This window comes from Pocillopora verrucosa, chromosome 6 (assembly GCF_036669915.1).
Source record: "Pocillopora verrucosa isolate sample1 chromosome 6, ASM3666991v2, whole genome shotgun sequence".
In the NCBI taxonomy this organism is placed as follows: domain Eukaryota; kingdom Metazoa; phylum Cnidaria; class Anthozoa; order Scleractinia; family Pocilloporidae; genus Pocillopora; species Pocillopora verrucosa.
In genome coordinates this window covers 19,571,471-19,598,112 of record NC_089317.1, presented here as the reverse complement: position 1 = coordinate 19,598,112, position 26,642 = coordinate 19,571,471, and the positions used below count along the sequence as shown (strand labels likewise).

General features: G+C 38.0%; 4 protein-coding genes across 4 annotated transcripts; 2 read left to right on the top strand and 2 right to left on the bottom strand.

The window, feature by feature from the left end:
* The first annotated feature begins 1,121 nt into the window (after positions 1-1,121).
* Positions 1,122-7,488, top strand: LOC131792830 (uncharacterized). The gene is made up of 6 exons (XM_059110240.2): positions 1,122-1,251; positions 2,459-2,757; positions 3,227-3,341; positions 4,121-4,166; positions 4,590-4,719; positions 5,683-7,488. Exons 1-6 carry the CDS (start codon positions 1,179-1,181, stop codon positions 6,199-6,201), a joined length of 1,182 nt encoding a protein of 393 aa, XP_058966223.2. The 5' UTR covers positions 1,122-1,178; the 3' UTR covers positions 6,202-7,488.
* A 113-nt stretch (positions 7,489-7,601) lies between these two features.
* LOC131792818 (leukocyte elastase inhibitor) lies at positions 7,602-10,200 on the bottom strand. The gene has a single exon (XM_059110229.2). The coding sequence runs from the start codon at positions 10,184-10,186 to the stop codon at positions 8,879-8,881; it is 1,308 nt and encodes a 435-aa protein (XP_058966212.2). The 5' UTR covers positions 10,187-10,200; the 3' UTR covers positions 7,602-8,878.
* Positions 10,201-10,294: 94 nt separating this feature from the next.
* On the top strand, positions 10,295-12,033 carry LOC131792808 (leukocyte elastase inhibitor). The gene has a single exon (XM_059110219.2). The coding sequence runs from the start codon at positions 10,365-10,367 to the stop codon at positions 11,523-11,525; it is 1,161 nt and encodes a 386-aa protein (XP_058966202.2). The 5' UTR covers positions 10,295-10,364; the 3' UTR covers positions 11,526-12,033.
* Positions 12,034-13,795: 1,762 nt separating this feature from the next.
* Positions 13,796-24,633, bottom strand: LOC131793853 (U2 small nuclear ribonucleoprotein auxiliary factor 35 kDa subunit-related protein 2). Its single transcript, XM_059111353.2, has 15 exons — positions 24,525-24,633; positions 24,079-24,170; positions 23,827-23,860; positions 22,959-23,021; positions 22,743-22,851; positions 22,261-22,347; positions 20,528-20,569; positions 19,681-19,749; positions 18,928-18,983; positions 18,163-18,283; positions 17,778-17,870; positions 17,224-17,279; positions 16,297-16,406; positions 15,266-15,686; positions 13,796-15,126 (listed from the first exon to the last, which is right to left on the bottom strand). The coding sequence occupies exons 1-15, from the start codon at positions 24,596-24,598 to the stop codon at positions 14,877-14,879; spliced, it is 1,677 nt and encodes a 558-aa protein (XP_058967336.2). The 5' UTR covers positions 24,599-24,633; the 3' UTR covers positions 13,796-14,876.
* Positions 24,634-26,642: the final 2,009 nt, after the last annotated feature.

The window sequence follows — 26,642 nt, the reverse complement described above, 5'->3', positions numbered from 1 at the left end:
CTAATTAAACCAAAAAACGAAGCAAAATTATAACTTCTCCCTTTAGTTTATCAGAGGGTTTCAGTGGGGTGATGGCTTTTACGGCTAATGGTTAACCCATTAAGACTCTCTTATCAGTACAAGAACCCCCCTTTGCATCTGCGCGCCCAAATTACTCAAATCGTTGTGACATAATCAGAGATGGAAGCTGACCAATTTGACCCGGATTATTCATCACTCCTTGAAAATGTTCTCAAATTATTCGTTCAGAATTCTTGAGGGTTTCCCATCATTCGCATTTCCTTCAGTGCAAAGAGAATTTTCCCTACCTAAGATAATTTTAATTTTGACACATTTGGAGATGACATCGCAAGTATCATAATGAGACTAGTTTCCTGCGAGTGATACTTTGACGCGATAGAGAGGCCGATTTGGGAACAACCTAGTGTCATAAAGAACAAAAAGTTAGGGAATTTTTTATCAAACCTTGTATTCTAAATATATAATCCTGTTAATCATTATTCCGGAGTTTTCAAGCCTAAATGTTAATTTTTAATATCTCCATTAAACTTGTTATTCATTATTAAACTTTCACACCCAAGATATACCTCCTCCACCTTACTGATGAGAAATATCTTTTGTGATGCATGTTGCTTAGCGTTGAAGATCGAAGAAATGTCTGTGCTGTTTATGCTTAACGATATTTAATCAACATACATATAAAATCCGACTACTGAAGACCCCTTTCTCTTTTTACCGCAAGGGTATCCCGAACACTGTGATCGACAGCTGTCGAAAACACTATATCGTACAGGTGGGAACAACTCTCCATCAATTATAAGACAATTTTTCCATCACAATCTCTTTTATAAGTTGAACTACCCACAAATGCTCTTTATTCAAAACATTTCCTTTGGACCGATGTTAAGGAAATTTTTTAATTGAAGTGGGTATACGGACAATACGAACAAAACTTTTTTAATGGGAGACCTGAATAACATAATTAACAGTCATTTTCATTAGTACCTGTAACACAAATATTTATCAGGCGCCGAAGCGGCGAGCTGGAATTCTATTAGACAGTTAATTATATCCTTAATGGAGCTAGCTCAAGAACTGTTGAACCTCTTATCAATTAGGTCCTTTAACCGAAAGCAGAAAGTCTTTTTTTCAGTTAAGGGAATTCACCTTCTTTTGTCATGTGTGATGTTATCACTGGCCTCGTGTTATTTATTTCGTTTGCTCTGATGCAAGAGGTAACTTCTTCTCAAGGTTAGTTTTGACTCAGTCCATAAATTATTCCAATATTAGCCATTTGCTCTATGCTTTTAAGACTTCCTTCATTTTCCCTAACATCTGCATTCATTGCTATAGTCTCATTGCTTAAGTCTTGCTCATTTCAGTTCTTATAATCACTGCATTTTTACTCAGCTCTTTCCCGGACCAAAAGCAATTTTTTTGTGTTATGTGCAATAGTTAACAAAACGATTTCAAGTTTTTTACCGTTCTGCTGTTTACTATTCATTTACAACTTCCTGTCTCGGAATGTTCTATCCCCTATTCACACTTATACCCTAAAAAACCGTTTTGCTTTCTTCATTGAAGTTGCTGAAACTGACGTTTGATGACTTGTCGTAAACTTAAGTTTTTGCAGCATCTAATTGCTTTAAAAGAACATGTTTTGCTGGTGTGAATGGGGCGTTAGACTGTTTGGTGTAACAAGTAGGGGATGCAATTCAATTGTATCGCGGTGATACTGATCCTTACTGGAAGAAAGAAGAAAAAATCTGCCGGAATTTTCGCTTTCGTTCCGATCTTAACACGTACATTGAAAGAATATATCTTAGAGAGAGATATAGACGGGAGAGAAAAACATTTATTGGATTTATTTTGATTGTTTCATTCAAAAAAGTTTTGAAATGAAGGCGAAATGAACATAGAGGGTCTCTGATTAGCTAGATAACAGTATTTGATATCAACATCATTTTTTACTCAGAAGAAATGTTTCGGCGACTCCTTGTGCGATGTGGTAAAATGATGAACAGTCATTGGACCTTAATATAGCAATATCAAACAAGGAAATATTTATGAGCTTTGAGGAAAAAGTTGAAATCAATTTTCAGCTGGTACATTAACAAATGTTGACTTTGGTTTGCGTGAGCATCAAGGTATCGCGGAAGAATACAAAATTAATCAAGAAAGCGAACTTGCTATATTTGATGAGGACGAACTCGTCAAGGTGGGGGTGGGGGGGGGGGGGGAATAGAATGAGGTGAACTTTCGAAGGGAAGGGAGGGAGGACCTCCAAGTACATGATTACCGTGCCACTACCAACTGAATCACAAACCCACCTGTGGGGAGCGAAGCAAATTCGATTGGGTTCTTTTTACTCCGCGTAAAGGAATCTGATCGCAAAATAAAATACGAAATAAATCATATTATATATATTTGATGTGTGTTTTGTTTCTGTTCGCTGCAGAGTCAAACATCCAGCTGTACCATAGGGGGATCACTTCCACCACACAAACTTTTCGACAGCACGAATTTATTAAGTATGAATTCCACTGTCTGGATGTGCCTCGAGTTGGAGCAATAGCAGTGTCAGATGCGTTTGACTGTACGTTTGAATGTCTTAGCAATCTGCTGTGTTTTTCTGTGAATCTGGCCGCCTCCAAAGGAGTCCATGGAAAACTTTGGTGCGAGTTGTTGTCTTCTGATCGACACAGAAACTCCACAGAGTTCAAAAGAAATGAGAGCTCGCATCATTTTGCCATCAAGGTGAGAGACACAGAAACCAATCACTTCATCTCTTTTGTCCTACTCCTCTGATCATGAATGATCTGTATCAATGTCACTACTATCACCGTCATCCTCATCATAAATATTCTTAATATTGTTATTATTGATATCTGAAAATCTGTTTTATAGTTGGATAAATCTTTTCCTTCAATTTCTTTTCATTGATCAAGAGCTCCTTACCTGAGGCTGTCAGAGAGTGATTATCATAAATTATTTTTACAAAAAACCTCGGCAATTGAATGATTAAATAAATTTTGAGCTCGCGTGATTCGTCTCGTGATCAATTATTTTCCAAACCGAAGGCCTGAGCAAACAATTCACCTACTCACCGATATTTTGTCCAGCCTCGTCTAATAATTGTTAATAATATTTTAGTGGATTTGCCATTTTCTCTTCGTACATCTTAAATAATTTGTTACACAATTTTTCCTGCCTTATCTTTTTGCAGTCGCCTTGTTCATCTTCACCATGCCAAAACGAAGCTCTCTGCTTCGCAAACTACAACGACGGTTCATTTGAATGCCTCTGTAAAGAAGGCTATATGGGAGAATATTGTCAAACAGGTACATTTTCACCACAGTATCCGCGCTGTTGACAATGACCATAACGATGACGATGACCACGACGATGATAATGACACTGACCATGACGATGGCGATGACGATGACGATGACGATGGCAATGACCACGACGATGACAATGACAATGACCATGACGATGAAAATGACAGTGACGATGACGATGACGATGGCAATGACCTCGACGATGACGATGACAATGACAATGACGATGACGATGACAATAACGATGGCAATGACCACGACGATGACAATGACCATGACCATGACCATGACCATGACCATGACCATGCCAAGGACGATGACGATGCCAAGGACGATGACAATGAAGATGCCAATGACGATGACGACGACGATGAAATCGACATTGTCATTTGAACATTGGCAATGACTGTGACATTGATAATGATAATAACAGTGACGATGACAATGAATGAAAATAACAACGACTCAAAATGATTGACGCTGAAAATGACAATGACATTTACAACGACAAGGACACTGGGAATAACACTGATAATAGGGAGCTTTAGAAAACCATGACTGCAACGGCAACATCACTAAACAAAAGGTTTAATGAGCAGAATTATGGCTGCACACGAAGGTTAGAAATCTTTGTTAATAAACAACCTAAATGAATTTAGAGTATCACGGGATTCACGGGTAAAATATAAGTTCATCTTTTAACTAATTTATACCAAGTCTATATGAATGACTTAAGCTTATTGGAATATTTTAACGAATCTAATTTGGTAATTTTTTAGCAAATGCTGAACCGAAGTCGTGCAAGGAAGCTTATAATCTACACAGGTAAGTTTAAGTTGACTTCATTAAGAGCTAAGTGTGATTGTTGTATATTAGATATTATTTCTTTCGACAAAAGAGTGATTTGTCTGTACCAAAGGGTTAAAAGTGCAGCTTCGGATCTGTAACTCATCACTTATATTTTTATTTTGAATTCATCTTTACTCATCGAACTGATTTAAAAGATGAAAATGTAAATTTGTGAGAACTTTTTTAATGAATTGCTACGTGTCTGTTTGAATAAAGTTGTTTAATGGTAATTTCCAAGCAGATTCGGGTTCATAGTTTTTACCACAGTGTAAATACTTGTTGGAAATTTTACAGGTTGTAAATTCAAATTTAATCTTTTGTTTTGATAACTGTATTTTTTTTGTAAAACACTTGTAAACTGGCAAAAGCTAAGCTTTTTTTTTTCCATATTACATAAAGCATGTCAGATGCAAGTCATCTGGTCGTCTTAGACATTGACGCAAAAAACACCACAGTTCTCTGTCATATGGGAGATTTTGGGTGCGGAGATGGAGGATGGACCCCAGTCATGAAAATTGACGGAAACAAGGTTTGTCTCGAGCAATGTTTAACACTTTACACCCTAACATCAGTGTTCATATCCTCCGTACTGTTCTCTGTACATTATCTAACGTGCTTACAAGGAGAACTTGTCTAACGATTAAGAGTTTCTTTTGTTGATGATCATTTCCTTTATTCTCATGACGTTTACTGTGTGATTCAGTGGTAACATTGTAAGGAGAATTAGATACTTGTCACTCCTGGGGGTTAAAGGGTTAAGTGTGAGTTTATTCCTTCATCGTCGTACTTTAATTAATTAATCAATAAATTGGAGAATGCCTACTCACTGGCTGATACTGCTCGACCTATTTTTAACGGCAAAAGTACTTGCAACGTACCTTGCCTACGGAATAGTTTATATCCCCTTGAACTCGACCATGTCCTTTGATTTTATAATTACTTACTCAGTTATAAAATTAAGCCACATCAGTTCAGATAATGCTCAAATTCAGCCAAAATGTTAGATAACAAAAAGCTACTATTTCAGTTTTCGAGGACAGGGAGAAGAAGGCAAATACCGATAAAAACTGGGTAGCAAATCAGCAGAGCGTTCCAAGACTTTTGACACTGATTGAAGTCGTTTAGATTATACTTCTTTCATTCGTGGGCAGAGGATCAGGCTATGAGACTAAACGCTTTCTATAGGACTCATTCCAAAGATATATTTTCGTTAGGGTTTATATTAATGTCTCTAGATATCTGTTCCCCTCGAAACTATGTTACATGCACATCACTAATAGCTGGGAATGTTTTAATGGAGAAAAAAAACGCCACCAGGGATGCCCATTGAGCGTAATTCGCGACACAGGATTGGCTTTTCATTGAGCATCTAAGATTTCCCCTATCGGTAAAGGTTTAAAAAAAATTTAAGGGTTTTTAACTAAATGATAAAGCCTCTGTGCAGGACATACTCTCTTACTTGGATCCTACCTTTATTTCTATCATTGAGCAGCGAACCTTCCATTACGACTCCGCCTATTGGAGCAACAAAAATGAATACAACCCTCTCGCCGGGAGAACTGGGTTTGACTCACAAGAGACCAAGTTGCCGACCTATTGGAACACATCTTTCTCCAAGATCTGTCTTGGAATGAAAGTCGGTAATGTGATCAATTTCTTAGTCGTCAACGAGCAGGCTGACTCTCTGCACTCTCTCATCGCAGACGGGCAATACCGAGCCACCTCACTGGGTCGTGACACGTGGAAGACACTGATTGGATCACAAGCCTCCCTGCAGTCAAACTGCAATAAAGAGGGATTCAATGCCGTTGGTAGTAATATTCAGCTTTCTAAAGCAAGAATTGGTATCACAAACAATGAACAGAATGACTGCAACAGCTGTGACAGCAGATTAGGACTTGGTACTGGGGGGTATAGTGACGACACAAACACGTGTGGTAATGTGGCATCTCACGCACCAGACAATGGTGACAAAATCATCAAGACCATGGGATACATTTTGGTGCAGTGATTTTCAAAAGCCCAAAGGAAAGGCCTTTGATGTCAAATATCATGAGGTGCTAACCCGCCAAAAACTTTGCTCTCAATTCAATTGAGAACTTATATAGAGATCCATACTTCCCCCTCAGCTTGACAATTACAACACTAGATTAGTAAATAGATTAACAAAGATGGTAAGTTTTGTGCTCGGTAAAGTAATGGAGAAAGATATTTTTTCGTCTTGACATAGAGAAAAAATTTTCCCATAAGGAATCAGGAATAAGGAATCGACCGTTAGACCTAAGGATTCCGCGCTCCGATACTCTACCACTGAGCATTACTGCTGATCCTATCAGTATGCAGGACGCGTCTCATATATGAACTTCGTAATGGGCTTCGCTCACCATAGAGTCTCTTTAGCTCAATCAAAGGTTTCAATAACTTCTTCCATAAGTAGCTAAAGTTGGAGTCATAGGAGGCTGTTCTCATGTATGGGCCACAAGGCCCCTTTCCCTTAGGGGGTGAAGGGGCATGCTAAACCAACGGTGGTTAAGGGTCTTAGAGACCGTGGTAGACTGGGGTTACTGTTTTTTGTTGAAGCCCTGTTCAAATTTAGGGGAGCCCCTCAGAAAGTCAGACATTTACTACTTTTAAAATACTTTTCAAAAAGATTATCATTATGACCTCTTTTTTAATTATGAGATATATACTTGATTTCTGTTGCCTGGCCTTCAACAATAGAGCAATTTGAGAGACCTACAGGAAGTTTAATCATAAAGCCTTTTAAATTTTTTTTGCCTTTGCTATGACCAAGCTGTAACAAGACTATGAAAGTCTGTATGGAAATGAATTTTCCAAAGTGATGTACAATTCTGAAGGAGATATAATGGTGGTGTACTTGTGAATGCATTGAAAACAGTATTGTAAGGAGTTGTAACAGTATTGTAATTGAGCAAGACACTACTTGTACATTGCCTTTATCCAATCAAGAGAATAAATTGATGTCACTGTATTGTCAGAGAAATCTGATGAAACAATGAGAATTTCCAGATATTTTGTAGTTAAAAAATGGAACTTGCTTCCAGATGAAGTATGTACTGGCAATAACAGTCAGTAAGTTCTCAAGCACATAGGAAAGATTAGCTTCTAAGCTTTGATTGATAATTTTAAGGAAGGACCATTGTATGTTTTTTGGGGGTGGTTGAGAAGTTGTGATTTTAAATAAAGTTTTGTTGAAGTAGACATAATTTGTATCATCATCATAATTATTTGATAAATTTTTATGTTGTGAAAAACCTGTAAACTGGCCCAGCAGGTTAGTATCTTATTTACAGTAAATAAAGTTATCTTATTTAATAAATGCCACACAGGTTAATTATTTTGTTTCAAACTCATTATCCTCCATTGCAATATCCGAAAACAAAGGAAAATAAAATTTGAACCAAGGATAAAATTGAACCACAATATTTACACTAATTGATTGGTGTGGAAGTGATTACCAAGAACTACTAACCTCAACAGCCAAAAGGACAAAACTGTGCACCAACAATTTAATTTCCAACCATTTTTTGGGTTTATTGTCAGAAATAAGCTATTTTTTTTTTGTTTCTGAGTGGTATTTACTAGAACAATTTTTTTACCACTGTGTCGGTGAAAGTGGTGGATATTTACCTCCATTTCAGTAAACAATTGTTAATTATCTCATCTACTAATTAAAAGTGAACCAGCTTCCAAGCCAAGTAAAGTAGCAGAACCTCCAGTCACTTCAAGTTGCAAAAGCCTGGTTTAGCTTCACTACAATACGCCACTTTGCTGTTGTGCAGACAGTTTTATTTTATTGTGAAATCTTATGAACCAGTCCATTTCTAAACTTCTTCAATCTAAAGAACAACGCTTTAACCCTTTCACTCCCAAGATCTGATTAGTAATTCTCTTTACTATCTGCCAGAGAAATTGGTATTGGATCAACTAACAATCCCATGATTGATATTCTTCTCTATTCTCATCACCTGCCTGCTTGATATTGCATTGATGTTGTAAGGAGAAAGTCTGTCTTGGTCACTTGTGGGAGTGAAAGGATTAATACATCTCATTCTTAGCTTCATTCCCTGCCCTTCCCAAGGGCCACTTCTCCATCCAAAACCTCCTGTGAGATAGAATCAATTTAGAGCCCACATACATGACTTTAAGGTTGCATGTCCTTTAAGTAGCCTTGGGAAACCATTGTCTGATAGGTAGATCCAACAGGTGATGAATATGTCAGGCAATAGTTGGCCAGTAGGCAAGTAATAGTTGATCAATATTCCATCAATAGTGCAATATTATTTTCATGAGTGTGAGGAAAAGAGAAAATTATTTGTATAATCATCAGGAATCAAACCTCAGACCTTCAGATTCAGTGCTCTGATGCTCTACCACTGCACCACAGAGACTCTATAGTGAGCAAGGCCCATTACAAAGTTCATGTATAATCCAGAATGTCTGAGGTTTGATCCCTTATGGGTCACAAGCAGAGATAAAGACTACCTCTGGAACACATGATTCTGATTTTATGGTAAATACTTACTTAAAATTGTCATCCTTTTTAACATGTAACTTAACCCTTTCACTCCTATGATCTCAATACAAATTCTCCTATCTGTCTTCTTTGCGTTTCTTATGATTGTAGCTGTGAGAATTTGGTGTTAAATCTAACTGATAGGGTTAACTTACAGCTCATCATTATAATGCCTTGTGTTAGGTTTCTCTTTAGTTTCAGCAGTAAAATGTCCTTGCTCTGCTATCTCTGGTCTTGTAACCCGACCAATAAATAAAACAGCTCTTGTAGATTTGTGGTAAATTATAAACAGAAATGGGTGATCAGCATAAAATTCAGGATATATTTCTACAGATCTCTTTTGCATGATCACCCCAGATGCTGCAGCAGCTTCAGTTCCCTTCTCATTCACATGGACCTGTGCCTTGTGTATCACATGCGATACATATAAGCTTTCCACAGAACTCAGCCCGGACAAGTCTGCAATGCCTGCCTCAAACACGTCACTGATGCCAAGTTTACTCAGAGTCTTCTTTAATTCAAAATGCTGACTTAGGATAAACCTGGGAATTGATACTTTAACGGTGGTTTTGACAAAAGACATAATCCATTTATCCATCAACTCAGTGTTTATCAGCTGTTCGATGCTTGAAATTCCAAGGATGTCATTTGGAAGGACGATCAACATGGAAATATCATCGCCATCATACGGAAGCTCCAGTATTTGGCAGTTGTGTTCTTCATCAACGTGGTAACTTTGTCTTGAAGTTTTTGTCATCATTGAAACTTCGAGAACCCGCTCACCATCACCAACAGTGTGAAATGGTGCATGATGTGTTTTTTCCCGATCAAAAGCATGAAGCCAAGTACCCTGAAAATAAATTGCATTAATTAATGCCACTCTAGTATCTTCAGTCACAGACCCCGGAGGCAGAAAATCCTTAATTTTCCTTCCGGTATTTTTTTCAACCCACTGATTTATCTCCTCTCTCGCTCTTTCAGAACCCTCTTTGAAGTCGACTTTTGCAATTGGAGTATTATAAAAGGCCAAGATACTCTCTTTATATTCTGCAGTTTCGTGTAGGTATTCATGTCCCCATAATCGATTGGCGATCTTCAGCTCGAGGTTTGCATGTTCAGACTCTGCAATAGCTTCCATTAACGATTTCAATGTCAAATGAACGTCTTCAGATTCATAAACGTACCACTTCATTGCCTTAGCTATTTCATCAGCTGTGTTTCCCCTACTCCCTAGAAACACCATTGCTAAAGCAACCGCGATGCTTGTCGGAGAGTAGAACAAATTGATGCCTTTCATTTCCTTGTCTTGATCGAAAATCTTTAACAGATCGAAACCGAAATCATTAATGGTTTCTATGATATTTCCTTCATGTTTACCTTCATTTTGATCGGAGTTCACTGAATTTAAACCGTTCAGCAGTAAGAGGAGGAACAAAACATAAAATGCTGTAGACACCATCTTTGCTTACTGATTCGCTGCTATTAGATGTAATACGTGACGCGTGACAAAAGAAAATATCGCTCTGATTGGCTGAATCAGGCATGTTTACCGCAATTAAAAGCTCCTCCACTCCTTCGGAAACATTTACGCATTATTGGCAACGTTTAATTCACTTAAGAGCGAAACGATTATCAAAATGGAAGCTGTAATCGAAGCAAATAACAAGTTCACCGTGGAAGTCCACAAAGCTCTGAAAAATGATCAGAAATTCATCGGCAAAAACCTCTTTTATTCACCGAGTAGTTTGAGTATTGCACTTGCTATGACTTACCTCGGAGCAAAGGGCAACACAGCTGGGCAGATGGCCAAGGCTCTTAAATGGGACGCATTGCCACAGGAGCAACTCCACACTGAACAGAAACACTTTTTAGAAGCTCTCCAAGCATCAAACACCACCAGCAACCAACTCCTGCCTGCAAATCGTCTATTTGTTCAGAAGAATTTTAGCCTGGTAGAAGAGTTCGTAGAAGGCACAAAAAAGTTCTATGGTGCCGAGACAGCTCTGGTCGACTACCAAAATGATAACGAAGGCGCAAGAAAGGAGGTGAACCAGTGGGTAGAGGAAAAAACAAAACAGAAGATCAAGAATATAATCGGTGAGGGAGTGTTTACCACACGTACCCGGTTGACCTTGGTCAATGCAATTTACTTCAAAGGATTATGGCAAAACCAGTTTGATGAAGAGGCGACTTACCCTCAGCAGTTCTTTGTCTCGGATGGTGAAAAGGTAGAAGTAAAAATGATGCATGTTACAAAAAAGTTCAAACATGTTGAAGATGATGGAGATCTGGGATGTCAAGTTCTTGAGCTGCCTTACCAAGGAGAGGGCCTCTCCATGGTGCTGCTACTTCCCCATGATATCAATGGCCTAGCCAAGTTAGAGGAAGGCCTTACCCACTACAACCTACATAAGGCTCTTCAGTCTGTAACAAAGTCACGCCCTCACAAGGTAGAGGTGTCCTTACCAAGATTTAGGCTGACGCAGCAGTTTCTTCTGAACAACGTCCTGGAAAAGATGGGGGCAACAGATATGTTCAGTGAATTCAAGGCTGATTTCTCAGGCATCAGCCTGGGTCTAGAGAAGCTCTATGTGTCCCATGTTATTCACAAAGCATTTGTGGAGGTGAATGAGAAGGGTACAGAGGCTGCGGCAGCTACAGCAGTGGTCATGATGGGTCGAATGGCTTTGCTAAATCCCATCTTCTGCGCTGATCACCCATTCCTATTCATGATTTGTCACAAAAAAACTGGTGCAATTTTGTTCATGGGCCGTCTGGTGAAACCAGAAGTAGAGTAGTCCTGTTACATGTCACTGGACATGATGTTGGAAACATTGGTGTAGATGTTTTGATCTCAGAAAATGTACTTACTTTTGTCCAACTCAAATAAACTTACTGATGGAGACTGATATAAAGGGACCTTCCATGAAAAGATAATTAGGAAATGAGGCAACATTGTTTTTCATTTCTTATCAGTAATAACTCTCATTTGATTTTTTACTCTAGTTCCTCACACAATTGTAACAACAATGCCATCAACAGTGATCAAAATTTGTCCTCCTCTTGGAAAAAAATACTTATAATAAACACTCCCATTTGACTAAACACATAATCAATAAAGAACACAGTTACTGCATTTTCTGTGGCCTGCATTATAGTACTAACAATAGGTTATCAAAATATGAACTCATCTTAACCCTTATATTTACCATCTTTGCAGCCCTCAAAGATTAACAGGATGATAAGAAAGGGTGAAAAGCAAAGTTGTATTTGTATGGACAGGGCTGAGGGTGTACAGGTCACTTCACTCCACTCCACCCCCCTCTTTTTCATGAACGGAGATTATTTGTAATAACATCAATAATGACGCATAATAGCATGCAATTGTGTGCGAGTTTAGACCTTTTTTATAAAATCCTGTCCACCCTGTTGGTGTTGCAAAATAAAAACTGTTTGAGATTAAAATTATTTGATTTAACAGCAATGGAAAAATATACCAACACTGCATGTTATGAGAGTATCATCATGAATATCATCATAATTTGTGAGAAGGGTTAAGGAATTCAAGAGAAATATCTACATTTCTCTTTACCCCAGTAGAATGTCATTAGGCAATTGTGTCCAAGCAAATCAATGAAAAAAAATATCAAATAGAATGATTGCATTTGAATGGTTGTTAATGTGAGGAATCTATAGTTTGCTTTGAGTATAGCCCTGATTCCCATCACTTTTAGCTATACAGTCAAGAAATGGGGGTTGATTAGGTGTGGTATGACATGTTCATTGAATATTTCCATAACCTCTTACAGAAAAATCCTGTCCACCTTCTTGGTGTTGTAGAATAAAAACTGTTTGAAATTAAATTTATTTGAAAGAAAGCAAAGAAACTGACATGAGACCACAAAGACCAATACTAATCTTCCTCAGTCTACTTTGACTCAGTTAGAACATTGGTTATCCACTGTAGCTATCCACACACACAAGCAATTTTTTGCCTTCTTCAGGGTCTTGCCTTGAGACAACTTAATTTGCCTGAATACTTCTTTGGGCCAGCATAACAAGTGCGTGTGGGTGTACTTCATTCAAGCCAAGGCTAGATATGTGTTGTCCCTTGTTAATTCACTTACATAAGATGATGTCAATGATAATACCACAAACACCAGCACATAAGTTGCACTCACAGATAAGCCACACCCTTAGCTTGTGACTCAAATCTTGGAAAAGTTTTTGAAAAGTAATCCAAATAAATTACCATTAGAGTCTTAGAAAGTTGTGTTTTTGTGTATTTTTATAAAGTTCTCATTAGTTTGGTATACACTCCAGACAAAATTTTAATTTATGCAAATTAACAGCACAATTTCCAGATATACTTGCAGATAAATGGTACCCCTGATTTGTTGAAAAAATGTTGCCAAAAATAGAGAAGTTTATATGATGACATAATCGGTAATGAAAATGATAACAATAATGATAATGTTAACGTAGACTAAAAGATGTCTGGGCCTTTAACCCTTTACACCCTAACATCAGTATGCATATTCTCTATGCTCTATACATTTCCTGAAGCACTGACAAGGAGAATTTGTTTAAAAATCAAGAGCTTAATAGGTTGAAGATCATTTCCTTGATTCTCTTGACCTTAATGCTTGATTCAGAAGTGATATTGTAAGGAGAAATTGGCAGCTGGTAACTTCAAAGGGTTAAAGGGTTAAAACTTCACAAACACTTTTTGGGGGCGGATAAGAATGTATAGTTTGGAGCTCTGTATCTTATAAAGAAGGGGGGGGGAGGACATAGGAAAATTGAACCAAAAAACAGTGTGAAATAAGCTACAGATAGTTACAATAATGCAATAGGACTGTAGAGTAATCAAAACATGTTTCCATTTATTTGAATGAACATCAATGCAAAAATTTACCAACATTCTGCTTGTTATGAGAACATCATGACAAGTATCATGATCATAATTTCTAAGGAGGGTTCAGGAATTCAAGGGATATATAAATGTTTTTTTTCACCCCCTTCCCCCCTCCCCCCCCCCCCCTCCTAGTAGTATGTCAATAGGGAATTGTGTCCAAGCACCAAGCAAATCAGTGAAACAAAAAAACAAAACAAAATTTAGTTATGTTTGAACGATTTGACTATAGCCCTGATTCCAAACATTTTGTTAATAAAATTCCCTGTTTGACATCACTGAGCTTAACAGTGAAGAAATAGAGGTCAATTAAGTGTGGTCCAACATTTTCATTGAACGTTATCGAGACGTATTCTTGTCGAGCATATTGCGACAATACGTGAACGATTCAATAGATTTTCCTATTTATTAGGTGTTACTAGACAAAAAAGCTACTGAAACCCAGGATGGGAACCGAAGCTTATCGCCCACCCATATCTAAGGCATAACAAGATGCTGCCCAAACTTATCTACCTTCCCAGAATTGGCAGTACCCTTTGGTGTCACCCACGATGAAGCACCATCCGAAATCCAGGACAGTCTGAAGAAACCAAGAGCCAAGAGCCAAGACCCGAAATTAGACACTACAAAAATTCTGGCACCGTTGTTCCGTGTTAACCGCTGAATAATGGACGCTGCTTTAAATGTGGCCCCTCCTTGGAATTTAACGCATATAGAGGCGTTAAATAAACTTTCCAAGTGAAATAACAGTACAAGAATAGTCCAGAGAACAGGTACAGTTTTATGCTTGCATTTGCGTAAAAGATAACTTTTTTGTTCACAAACAGGATCAAATTACGCCCAACTTGGTACCGGATGCGGCATCCACTGCGAACCACTTCGTACGCTCTAATTTCTCTCACAAGCAAAAACCACACATTTCTGAAAACTAGGCGTGGCCACAAACTGCGCACCGCCACAAATTAATCAGAGTATTACAACAGCTATGAAAAACAGCAAACTATCAGTTTCCTTTTTGATTAGCGTAATTCAGTAGAAATAAGGCTTCTACTTTTGGTCATCGTCGGTTGTAAAATGAAATGGGAAACTATTTCAATCGTTCACCTCATTAGGACCACTGAGAATTGGTAACCAAACCTTCCCGGCAACTGATCACCGAGTGCCCGACAACGAGAACATAAATTCTATTACTTCGTTGAAGAACGAGTTTCTGGTACATAATTTAAACGAAAAACTAATGTTCATCCTGATCGTTGTCGCTTTCTGTACGGCTAGTTTCGCTCTCACTCTTGTAGCGTCGTTTTTTCTTTTTCTTCCGTTCGCTTTTGTGTTTGTGTTTCTTCTTGGATTTTCGCCGATGGCTGTGCTTGTCCGATGAATGATGCTTCCGCTTTCGGTCTGCTGGCTTCTCTGTTAGTTCGTGTTGCTGCTCACCGTCCCTGCTGCCAATTTCTGTATTACTTTCACCAACATTAGGAGACAGTCTAAAATGAAAGGAAAGTTTACCTCGTAAAGGATTCAAGCACAAATTCACCTTGTCAGTATCTAAGGAAACGTAAAGGGAACAATATGAAGAATAAACGTACTGATGTTGGGGTATAAAGGGAGAGAAGTAGTACAAACCTTTCATTGTTTTCTGTTTCCCCTTCGCTTTCGTCGTCATCACTGTAGTTTCTCCTTTTTGTTCTTAGTTCTCTGTTCTCTTCTTTTTCTGTTTGTTTACTGCGCTCTCTCTCCCTACTTCTTCTCCGATGCCGGCCGCGTTCATCATCTCTCTCTCGGCTCTGGTCCCTATCATATCGCTTTCTGTGCCTGTCTTGTTCCCAGTCTCTATCCCGCGATCTGTCTCGATTTAGATCTCTGCGTCTTCTCCAGTGATCTCGCCACCAGCTTCTCTCGGATCTCTCGGAAGCCCGGCCACCGTTGAATGGGGTGCGGGTTGGTGACAAGTCCTCTCTGTAATCGAACTCATCTCCTGGGTTGCGGTACACATGTAGGAAGTTGCAGTTTTTGCCTCTTGGACATCGGTTGCGCCCAAAAAGTCCTACAAAAAGTACAAAATGAATATCAATAAAATATACAGATTGAATGGCTGAGCAATTTACAACTGACTTTTAGAATCAATCCAGGATTGCATTTGTTTACCTGACTGCAGGCTGTGATTGTTCTAGAAAACTCTCCGGCGAAATTTGCATGTTTAAAAAGCGGTGATCACCGGCTGTAGTTTACGCCGGCGATCGTTTGGTAAAGTACAACTGGCACTTCTGAGTTTGTACTCGTACAATCTTTCGATATCGAACGCTTTCTTTGAGCCGCCTACTTTCTAAGCTACAATACTGCATGAACCGTTTGTAATAGGCTTTAACTTGCATTTAAAGAAATTCAATCGGAAAGCACTCCAAAAATCTAAGTAAAACTGGAAAAATAAAAATGCTTTTAAATAAAATTTACGATGGCTGACACTTCTAACGCTTTTCACGCATGCGAATGCAAGTACAAGGCGATGGCGAGGAGACCGCAAGAAGCAGTCGCATGCAGTGGGTAAGGACGCCAAACATGCGCATGATTCGCCGTTTGCACATGTCTCGCACTTGCCTCCGCTGGATATAAAACGCAACAAGTGACGCCTAATCTGTAGATTGCTCATAAAATACCGCATATTGCTGACTTCCACTTGGTGACAGGAGAGTATTCACATGAGAGCTGCTTTGATGCATACCAACGGGCGTTAAACATTGTATAGGCTTTAGCACATTCCTCTTCACTGCAAATTAAACATATCCGTCGTTGACTTTATAAAAAAGTGTCGCAGAGTATAGCTGAAGAATTGGGATAAGAAACATTCTGCGGTAACATTTCCGCACAACCCCATACTTCATTACCCATACAGTTCTCGGATAAAGAAAATGGATCAATGTCAATGTCAATGTCAACGCACCTACACCTCCCCTAACCCAACAACGGTCAAATTGCAACAAGTTAGGGTCAATTTGGGGTTAGGGGAGGGGTAGGTGCGCAGTTGCTCAGATCAACGTCAATGTCAATGCACCTACACCTCCCCTAACCCAACAATGGTCAAATTACAACAAGTTGGGGTCAATTTTGGGTTTGGGTTAGGGGAGGGGTAGGCGCGCAGTCGCTCAGATACTGACTTTAACCCAATAAAACAATGCCGAAAACAAAAGATTGCCTCTAGGATTACGCCTTTGTGTTAGAGTAGTATTGGGTTATACGGAAATATTTCCAAACAGCAATCGTAAATTTTGAACGAAGCCTGTGATAAAACATAACGATGTCTTACTTTTATTTTACGTTTTTTTGGCATAAATATGCCACAAAGAACCTTGCCAACCTCCCGCAATCTTAACCTCGTGCTTGGGTAGATACCATGTAAACTTAGTTCCTTTGGATGAGCTCTGTTATCAACTAAACAGAGAACTCACAACCGAATTCTGACTCGTAAATGACAAAAAAAGTTGAATGAATGCAAAGGAAGGCCTTTCTAAACAATACCAAAAAAAGACATCATCAATCGAACAAAGGAGTGAAAGAAACATTTAGTGGTGAAGTTGAAAGCCTACCTAGAAAACTGCACGTAGACATTCCCTCTCAAGTGAGGCTCGAAGTTACAACACACCTGTAACGAAAACGGGAAGGTCTTTTCAATCACGCCAACAAAATCGAGAGTGATTTCCAAGTGAATGTTGACCTTTCATGATAATTTCTCACGATTTGTGATTGGTTCAGGACCCTTACGTCATCTAATCAACCAGTCAAATATCGTATCGCATTTCCTCTGACGAAGGGCTAACGCTCGAAACGTCAGTTTTAAAGCTCTTTACAGTGGCCAATTTACGTTGTCAACTCAGTTGATAATACCAAATTACCTTTTTTAACTCTCCCACCGACGCAGCAGAAATTTATCCCCTTTGTTTAAATAAAAGTCAGCTTTTGACGTCAGCTGTTGCTCTTATCCACCAGTCCGCACCTTGTAAACGAGGTTTGGGGGCGAAATTTAGATGTAACATACATATGACCTATTGGTTTATTACACTGAAGGTCTTTCCTGTGATTGGCCAATGTTACAACGTTGATTTGAGTTCAACCAAACTATAAGTAGCACAGCAATTTTTACCTTAAATTGTACAACAGTGCCAGCCTTTCTAAACTCCGGCAAAGTGTCTTGGTAAAACTGCTTGAAACTTTCAAAAGTATCCCTTTCGTCGTACTGGAAATTAAACAAATATTATTTTAATGTTCATGACAAGAGTAGTTTTCTATTAATTCATCTCCTTGAAAGGTATCCCGAGTTAATTTACACTTTGTGGGGGACTTTGGCCAGACTGCATTGAGCAGTTTACAATTTGTTGAAGTAAATTTTTGCCAGTGCCCCTAGACCTTGTGTTTCTATCAATTACACAGAATCTGTGACTACACCACATCATTTTTCCCATATCAGCGTGAAAGCAGGAACGGAGCGAATGAATATGCCATGCATATTTACCAGGAGCAGAACGCACCTCTAAACTTGTATCTTGGTCAGCCTCGTCAAGCATGGATTGAGACAGACGAATGTCGTTGTACATGCCAGGAATCATTAGAGTTACACTGGAGTTGGGTCGAGGGTGGTGCCTGGAACACCTGAATGGACAAATGGATATCAGAAATTGGTCAAGAAATGTGAATGACGATAGAGTGTGAGCAATTTTCAACTGAGTGTCGAGGGTATGCGGGATTGCATTGTTTTTGCTTCACTTCGCTGTGTGATTGGCCCAGAGAACTCGCGCCACTTTCTGATCCAATCAGATTCAAAACTAAAACCAACTGCGACTTGGTCGCGTTTTTCCCGCGTTTCTGGCAGTTTGTTTGTTTTTCCTGAGAGTTCTCATTGGCTCTTGTGAAAATTTGATTGGCTGTCGTAATTGCTTTGGTTTAGGTTTAACGACACTCAGTCAAAGAGCGCTATAACTTCAATTCAAAATTACTTTCATTTTCATAAATACCATCTCCACCATAATAATAAGCTCAGAGACAAGTTTTGAAGTATAACCGGGTGACGGTAGAGGTAAATTGGCCGCAAAACCGGACTTAATAAAGGGAGCCTTCGTGCATGAGACAAGTATTGCATGCATGAGGGGGAGGGGGGTGGGGAGTATCATAAGAATATTACAGATCCTTATGGGGGGATCATCAGGCAAATCTTATCGTGACACAATGAAAATCCTCCGTATCCCCCCTTCTCCCCCTCCCCCATGATAAATAATAACCAGTCCCTCCTTTCTCACCTTTCTCCGAATCTACAGGCTCCCGTCTTCAGATAAAATGAACAATTCACTGTATCCTACAAAAAACAGACTCAAAATAAACAAAAAGCATTGTAACTTTGCGGTCGCTTCACATCACATCGATCATTTTATCTCCGTCAGTGAGGGCCGGATATTTTAGATAAAACGAACAACTCACTGTATCCTTCAAAAAACAGACTCAAAATAAACTAAAAGCATTGTAACTTTGCGGACGCTTCACATCACACTGGTCATCTTATCTCCGTCAGTAAGGGCCGGTTATTTCAGATAAAATGAAGAATTCACTGTATCCTTCAAAAAACAGAGTCAAAATAAACTAAAAGCATTGTAACTTTGCGGACGCTTCACATCACACTGGTCATCTTATCTCCGTCAGTGAGGGCCGGTTATTTACACGAGGTCTAACCCAAACCGCGGTTTTACGCAAGCAGAGGGCCTTAAGTATTCTCTAAGAGGGTTGTTTTCATTAAACAAATGTCCTTCCACTATCAGCTTTTGGCCCTCTTGACACTGTTCACAAAAATTTAAGTTCAGATAAAAGACTCAGCTACGTTGAAGACAGTTGAACGCGGTTTTGTTAAACAACAGCTAAATTTGTTTAAATTTTCAGCTTCTACTGTGTTTCTTCGCTAGAATATTTAATTCTTTTTTAGCTGTTAACAAATTTGTAGGTGTAAAAATCGGAATCCTTCAGTAATTTTTGATTGATTCAGCAGTTACTTCTTCACTCACTTGTTCTGTGCCGTAGGATTTACTGTCACCTGAACGTGGTGCCAGAGGATTATGCCAAGGACCATTACTCTAAAATCATAGAAAAAAAAATGAACAGTCATTAGCACTTCTGGTAGAATATTTCCAAATTTTCCAATAGACTTCCGGTTTTCCGAAGGAGAGCAAATTTTGCCCTTTATATACCTATGCAACTTGACCTGGTGGCACATGATAAAAATGTTAGTGATAAGAAAAAATTAAACAAAAGTGAACTGCAAAATTGTTCTTTTACTATAATAGTTAAAAATTTCCTGCCAAACATTTTTCCTTAGCACAATTTTTGTAAGGATTTCGTCATTTTCAAAGTCTAACAATGTCATACAATGTAACTCTCACACTTCATGAGAAAGGTCTGGAAACTGGAAATCTAGTCAATGTGTCTACTCTTTCTATTTCTGTCACCTACATGTATCTCTGAGATTTCAATAACTTTTTCCATATTAAGTGGCTGCCAATGGTGTAATAGGCCGCTGTTAATATAAGGTCTGTTTCCTCTATGGGTTGTGGGGGCATCCCCCCCCCAAAAAAAAAAATTGTAATCTAGCAGCTTAAAATGTAATTTCCAGCCTTCTGAACTTCCAAAAGAAAAGCTCACAGGCTTAGCAGACAGTGGTAAGTGGAAGACGTAATAATTATATGCAGCAGTGGGCTGCTGGTAATCAGCCTTTATTGAGACTCTTGTATTTAAAACCACAACTTTTTTGGTGGTTGATTTGGTAAGGTGACATAGTCATGTAATACAATACACAAGACTGATTGTGATAACTACCCAATTATAAATTTACACTTGTCTGTTATGTTTATTTACCTCAGAAGTTGATGGTTTGTCCAACTCCCTGAATAAGGCATCCTATTGGAAAGACCATTCCAAACATGTTTCTTAAGAGAAGGTTAAGATTCTCCTGATAATTCACACACCATTAAAAAATATAGCCACTGATGTGGCTAACAGTTTCATGAACTGTGTTCCCCTTTTTCAAATATCTTAGAGGTTATTCTAAAATAATTATAAAAATACAACAGAAAATATTATCACAGTATCTGTCAGTAACTACTGCATCAACAAGTAGTATGACCTGAAAAGGTTGTTAAGCCTTCTTGTTGGTCATTGCATATCAAAATTTCATAAACATTGAAGAATTGAATTATTAAAAAAATGCAATAATAAGTGCAAAATTGGATGAATACAATCCCTTTACTATATCATACATAACAATAAATAAAAAAAAATAATGTTCTTGTAGGCATATTTAGAATTTGCAACTTGCTTAAGGCAACCTTGAATAAAAGGAAAAAAAGTTGGCTAAATACTGATCACGATGATGTTCCCAGAGTAAATTAATTTCAACCATCAAATGATCAACTTTGATACCAGGGTTGTCATTAGAAAATGCTTTAAAAATATGACCTGAACTAAGCAGATGGCTGAATTGAGTTATGCTTGCATTGTAACATGCCCCCCTTGCAGGGTCTAAGGCCACGCACCCTTAAAAAAAATGGAACACATCTGGGTAATTTCTTTTTAAGCCACACATTGGTATAGAATCATTTCAAAAATACTTTTGTTCTGTCTTTGAACACAACACACAAAGTAGCCAGTGCAAAACGGTCTGATAGCCTGTGGTTGTCTACAGCCTACCAGCCTATAATGACAACCCTGCTAACACAATTCTTCAAAAATGCTACAGTCAGCTACACTCAGTATAATAGGTACACGTAATCTATGAAGTACATTTCTTGTAATTTATCTGAAGCTACTATCTTTTAAAAGATACAAATATTCTTTGATGTGATAGGCCCCACGCGTTAAGCCACAGCAGCTTGCTCATGAACTTGGCTGATGTTATTCCACATTTGTTAAGGATCATCAGTTATTACTTAATTTTGAATATTTATGACATTTACGATACATTTTATATATTGTGTTGGAATAATTCATCTAATTACGTATCTGAGTTTTATACAGAGTGAGAAGTTGTTTGACATCAGAGTTATAAACAGAGTTATCTTTGCCAAAAAATTGATCATCAGACAACCTTTTCTGTTCTTATCTACCCTCTTGAATCCCTAGGTGAAGATGGAAGCTGTAACAGTTTCTAGCCCAATAGAAGCACATACTATATTACAGTGTCATTCTTGTGGGGAGTGAGTGAATTCAAAAAGGAAGGGTGATAACTTATAAGAGAAAGGGGCTTTTCAAGATCTGGTTCAAAAAGTGTAATGATATCATCCCATTCAGCTAGTGTACATGTCCTTGGCAGATTAAGATAGATATGTTAAGAGAATTTGATATTACATCTACAAAATACTCTCTCATTGATGCGTTTATCTGTTAATTCTGATCACTAGTTTGCTGGATAATGTATAAACATTGCATTCATGAGAGGTTACACGTAGACCACTTTTGGGGTTTGAAGGGTTAACAGAGAGATTGCAATTATCAATTATTTCTTTGACATTTAAAAGGAACCAATAAGAACAACCTGACTCTGTATTGGGATACGTTCAGTGAATAACCAAATCCATCAACAGTGATATCACCTCTTTCTCTTTGATTTCCTGTTGTTTCCTTTCCTCCTTGTCCTTCTCCCTTTTCTGTTCCTCTTCCCACTCTCTCTTGATTCTTTCCTACATCATTGGCAAAAAAAAAAACAATTAAAGTTAGCAATGGAAAAAATCAGCCACAACTACAGAAAATCTTTTCCCTTTAAGATGAAAATGAGATAATGTGGTGTTCTCCTTTTCAGGTTGTAATCAATAAAATCTACTGCCTGTAGTACAGGTCTATTATTACTGCCTACAATAATATTATTGCTTGGAATTCTTGAAAGTTCAACAGGTAAATGGATTACTCCACCAGTTTGGAAATTTCTTTTATCTAACATGCCAAAAATAAGAGAGAACACTGTAATGGCCAATAGCATTCAAGATTTCAATGCTATTAAGACTGAAATTAAGTGAATATGCTGATGGCTTTGACGAAGGTCAACTGTCCAAACATTATACATTATCTGGGTAAACACCTCTTGTTCCAATTTTTCTCTCAACTTTCTGTCTTCATCCTCTTTTTTCTTTCTGAATCTTTCTTGTGCAATAGCTTCCCTTTCCAACCACAAGCGATGCTGAGTTTTTCTTTAACAAATTAGATGTACATAAATTACGGTCAGCAAACAAATAACACAAATAACAAATAACACAAATAACAAATAACACAAATTTGAAAGTTTCATGCCAATCACCTTTCCTCTTCTTCTTCCAACAATCTCTTCTTTTCCGCTCTTTCCTTTGCCTCTACCTTAGCCCTGATATAAAATCATTGTGGGTGCTTTATTACCAACTTTAAAATTAACATCAGTATGTACATTCTCCATACTGTTCTCCATAACTTTCTTAAGGTACTGACAAGGAGAATTTGTTTAACAATCAACAGCTTCTTTAACTGGTGATCATTTCCTTTATCCTTGTCCCTTTATGTTTGATTCAAGGATGATACGGTTAGGAGAAATTAAATGCTAGTCACCCTTAAGGGATCAAAAGGGCTTAAACAAAACATATCTGCTTACAGCAAAAAGGAACTAAGAAGGTGATCTCCCCTGCTCCACTCTGATTTTATGTACTGTTTGTCATTTGTTTCTTATAGATTTAACTTTGAGAGTTGATTGATATCTTCATTTCACTTTATCACTATTCTGCTTGAACATGTACTGATACTGAAAAGAGAAATTCACACCTGGGATTGAGAGGGTTTAACCTTTAACTCCCAGAAGTGAATAACATGCAATTCTTCCTATAATATCATTACATTATCTAGCAAACTGGTAATGAGAATACTCAGACTGATCAGGTAGAAGTTGTTACCTTGATCTAACACTACATTCTCATAACTAATTTACAATGAAAGGTGTAGCAACTGGAAGGGAGAATTAACAATCAGATCTTAGCAGTTCAAGGGGTTCATCATAAAAGTCAATTGCCATAATTATGAAAAACTCTAAACAAATATGGCATGACACCAAGACCAGAAGGTGAAGAAAGTTGCTGAATTATATCTGTATCCTGTTAATCTTTCTGCTACTATGCTAACCATATAATGAACCTGCAACTCACCTTAATATGGGATCATTTTCTATTCTCCACTTTTCTGTATAAAACAAGGAAGAGGGTCACAACTTCAAAATGAAAATGTCTAGCCATAAAAACTGAAAACTGACAAACTGAAAAACATGGTTTAATAATTGTAAGTATACCACAAACAACTCTTAGCGTGCGATTAGCGTGCTGGTCAACGAGCAGTTTCTTAATTGTTAGCAGTTTTGTTTTGTTAGTGTGCTCTATGACCAGTGCTAAGTTTAATTTTACCTTCAAGTTCCACCTGTTCTCTCTTCTTAGCTGCTTCTTGTCTTTTCTGGCGCCGTCTCTCCTTTTTGACAAGCCTTCTAAACTGTTTGTGGCTTTCGAGTAAAGAATCGAAATATGGAAATCGAACTTGTATTTAACCTTGGGTCAAATAAAATTCATTCAAGTGTTTCCAACCTTCTGGTGCAAGGAAAGATTGTATCGAAAAAGTGTTGTGTTTCGGATTAATTCAACAGTTAAAAAACTTTCTGGTATGGGTACATTTATCTCCTGAAGAAAATTACGAAAGCTACGAATGGGAGGTCTATCTATCTATTTGCAACCTTCGAGCTTAGCTTCACCGCGAAACAACTTAGGCTTTCGCAAAATAGAAAAAAAAAGAAAGAAAAAATAAGATAAGTTTAAGTTGAAGATAACTTCTTCTGTGTTATCAACTCAAATTACTATACCTGAGCTTAACAGGCTGCTTTTGTTGACAATCTTTCTTCGACTCCTCATCTTCCTCGTGCTCTTCGACCGCCATGTTGAGGAATCGTCGGCCCCAGGCTTGCAACTGTTTACCTCGCTAGGATAATACTAGTTCCCAGGACTTCTTCCTTCTTAGAATTCAGCAATCCTTCTTCGTCACTGCCTCGTTGGATTGTCTCTTCTGTTCCTTGTATTGTTTTGGATGCATTTGCAATCAATTTTCAGTTCAAACAACGATAAATTTTGTGATGTTTTGAGGCTAACAGAGATTACCTCCGCCTTGGTAGACAAACCGCGGCTTGGAAAAGTACTCGTTCGCTCGCACGCGTTCCTTCTTCTACATGCATGTTTCAGGTGGTTATGCAGGGGTGGATCCAGGATTTTGAGTGAGTAGTTTCTACCCGAGGACCCACTCCTGCTAGGGGGGTTCGGGGGCATGCCCCCCCGAGAAAATTTGAAATTTGGAGCTCTCTAAAGGCCATTTCATGCATTTTTAGAAAATTTAATTGCCCCCAAAAGACTAAAAAAGCATGTAATCAAAAAGGCAAAAAACATTTATTTTTCTTGAAAGTACTACAGGAAACACTCTGATCTACAAATATTCCACCTTTAGCTACTGTGCAAACCAGTGTATATAGTGTTTTCAGGAAGGCCAAGTCATCACCAAGACTTTTCACACTGGAAAACATCACCTCCCAGTCAGGAAAATCAAGATGTGGAGAAAAAAAAACGAACCAAGTGTTAGTGTTTTTGATAACAAAAGAAAAACAAGCACAATTGATGATATAGTTTAAAGATTGATAATAAAAATCTACTTTCCTTTTTCATCCTTGGGACCACAGGCTTACCATCCATAAAACCCTTCTCTCTCTCAAATTTCTTCTGTGTTGTGCTCCTATAATGAATGAAATGAATGAAAGCCAGGCTCAATAAATCCAAATGTTTAGCAACACTAAAAACAACATTTCCTGAGCTGGCTTTTATTCATTTCATTTATAGGAGCACAACACAGAAAAGAATTTGAGAGAGAGAGAAGGGCTTTATGGATGGTTAGCCTGTGTTGGGAGCTGGAATTCAAAAAATAAAACAATTATTAGAAAAATATAAATTATAAGAATCATAAAATGATATACAAATTGAAGTAAAATGATAATTTGAAATAATACTAGCCTTTCTTCATCCTTGGGAATTGCTGTGAAGCTGGTTGAGTTCAGTGAAAATGTTTGTTAACCATTTAAGCTTAACATGAAAACCCAATGTCAATGTCAATGGAAAATCATCACAAGTAAAACAAAATAGAAAATAACCTTGAAATGAGTTGAAAAAAGTTATACAGGCACCAGTTTGAGCTTCTGTACTGTTCTCCATCAGTTTAAGGATTATGAGACTTAAAGGCCATAACCCAGACAGAACATAACTCACAAGTACTCTAGAAACAGCTGGTGCAAAAAATTATTACAAAATGTTTGCCATTCTCATTCTCCTAGGATGTAACTCAGCAAATAAATCTATTATACGTTCAAGGTCAAAATCCATATCTCTGTGGGCATGCATCAGTGCCAATCCATTCAGTCTGTCCTGGGTCATTGTATTTCTCAAATAGTTCTTAAGATTCCGAAGGGATGATATGGATCTCTCACAAGATGCAGATGAAATTGGAATTGTGATCAGGACTTTCAGCATGGAATAGATGTTGACATATGCATCTTTGTCAATATCCTTCAGTGTAGCCTCCAAACTGTCAGGAATAATATCTCCTCTGTTATCCCTCCCCTTCCACAATCTCTCCCATAACAAAAGCTCTGCCTGTAATCCTGCATAATTTGGTATGTCCTGTCTGTAATGGTTACAAAATTCCAAAACATTGGCCTTCCAGGCAGGGTCAGTAGCTAGTAAAACAGAGGGAATAATCGAAATACCTTTAATACCTTTTATAATTTGTCTAACTTATTAGCGTTTCGCCCACACTGAACTCCAAAACAAACACAAGCTAAACAAAATGCTCCATCGAAATATTTGGAGTAAGCTAGCCATGGAAATCTTTTCAGCCAGCCCGAGACAAACTTACGAGATTTTCCATTTTCCATTGACACGGGGAA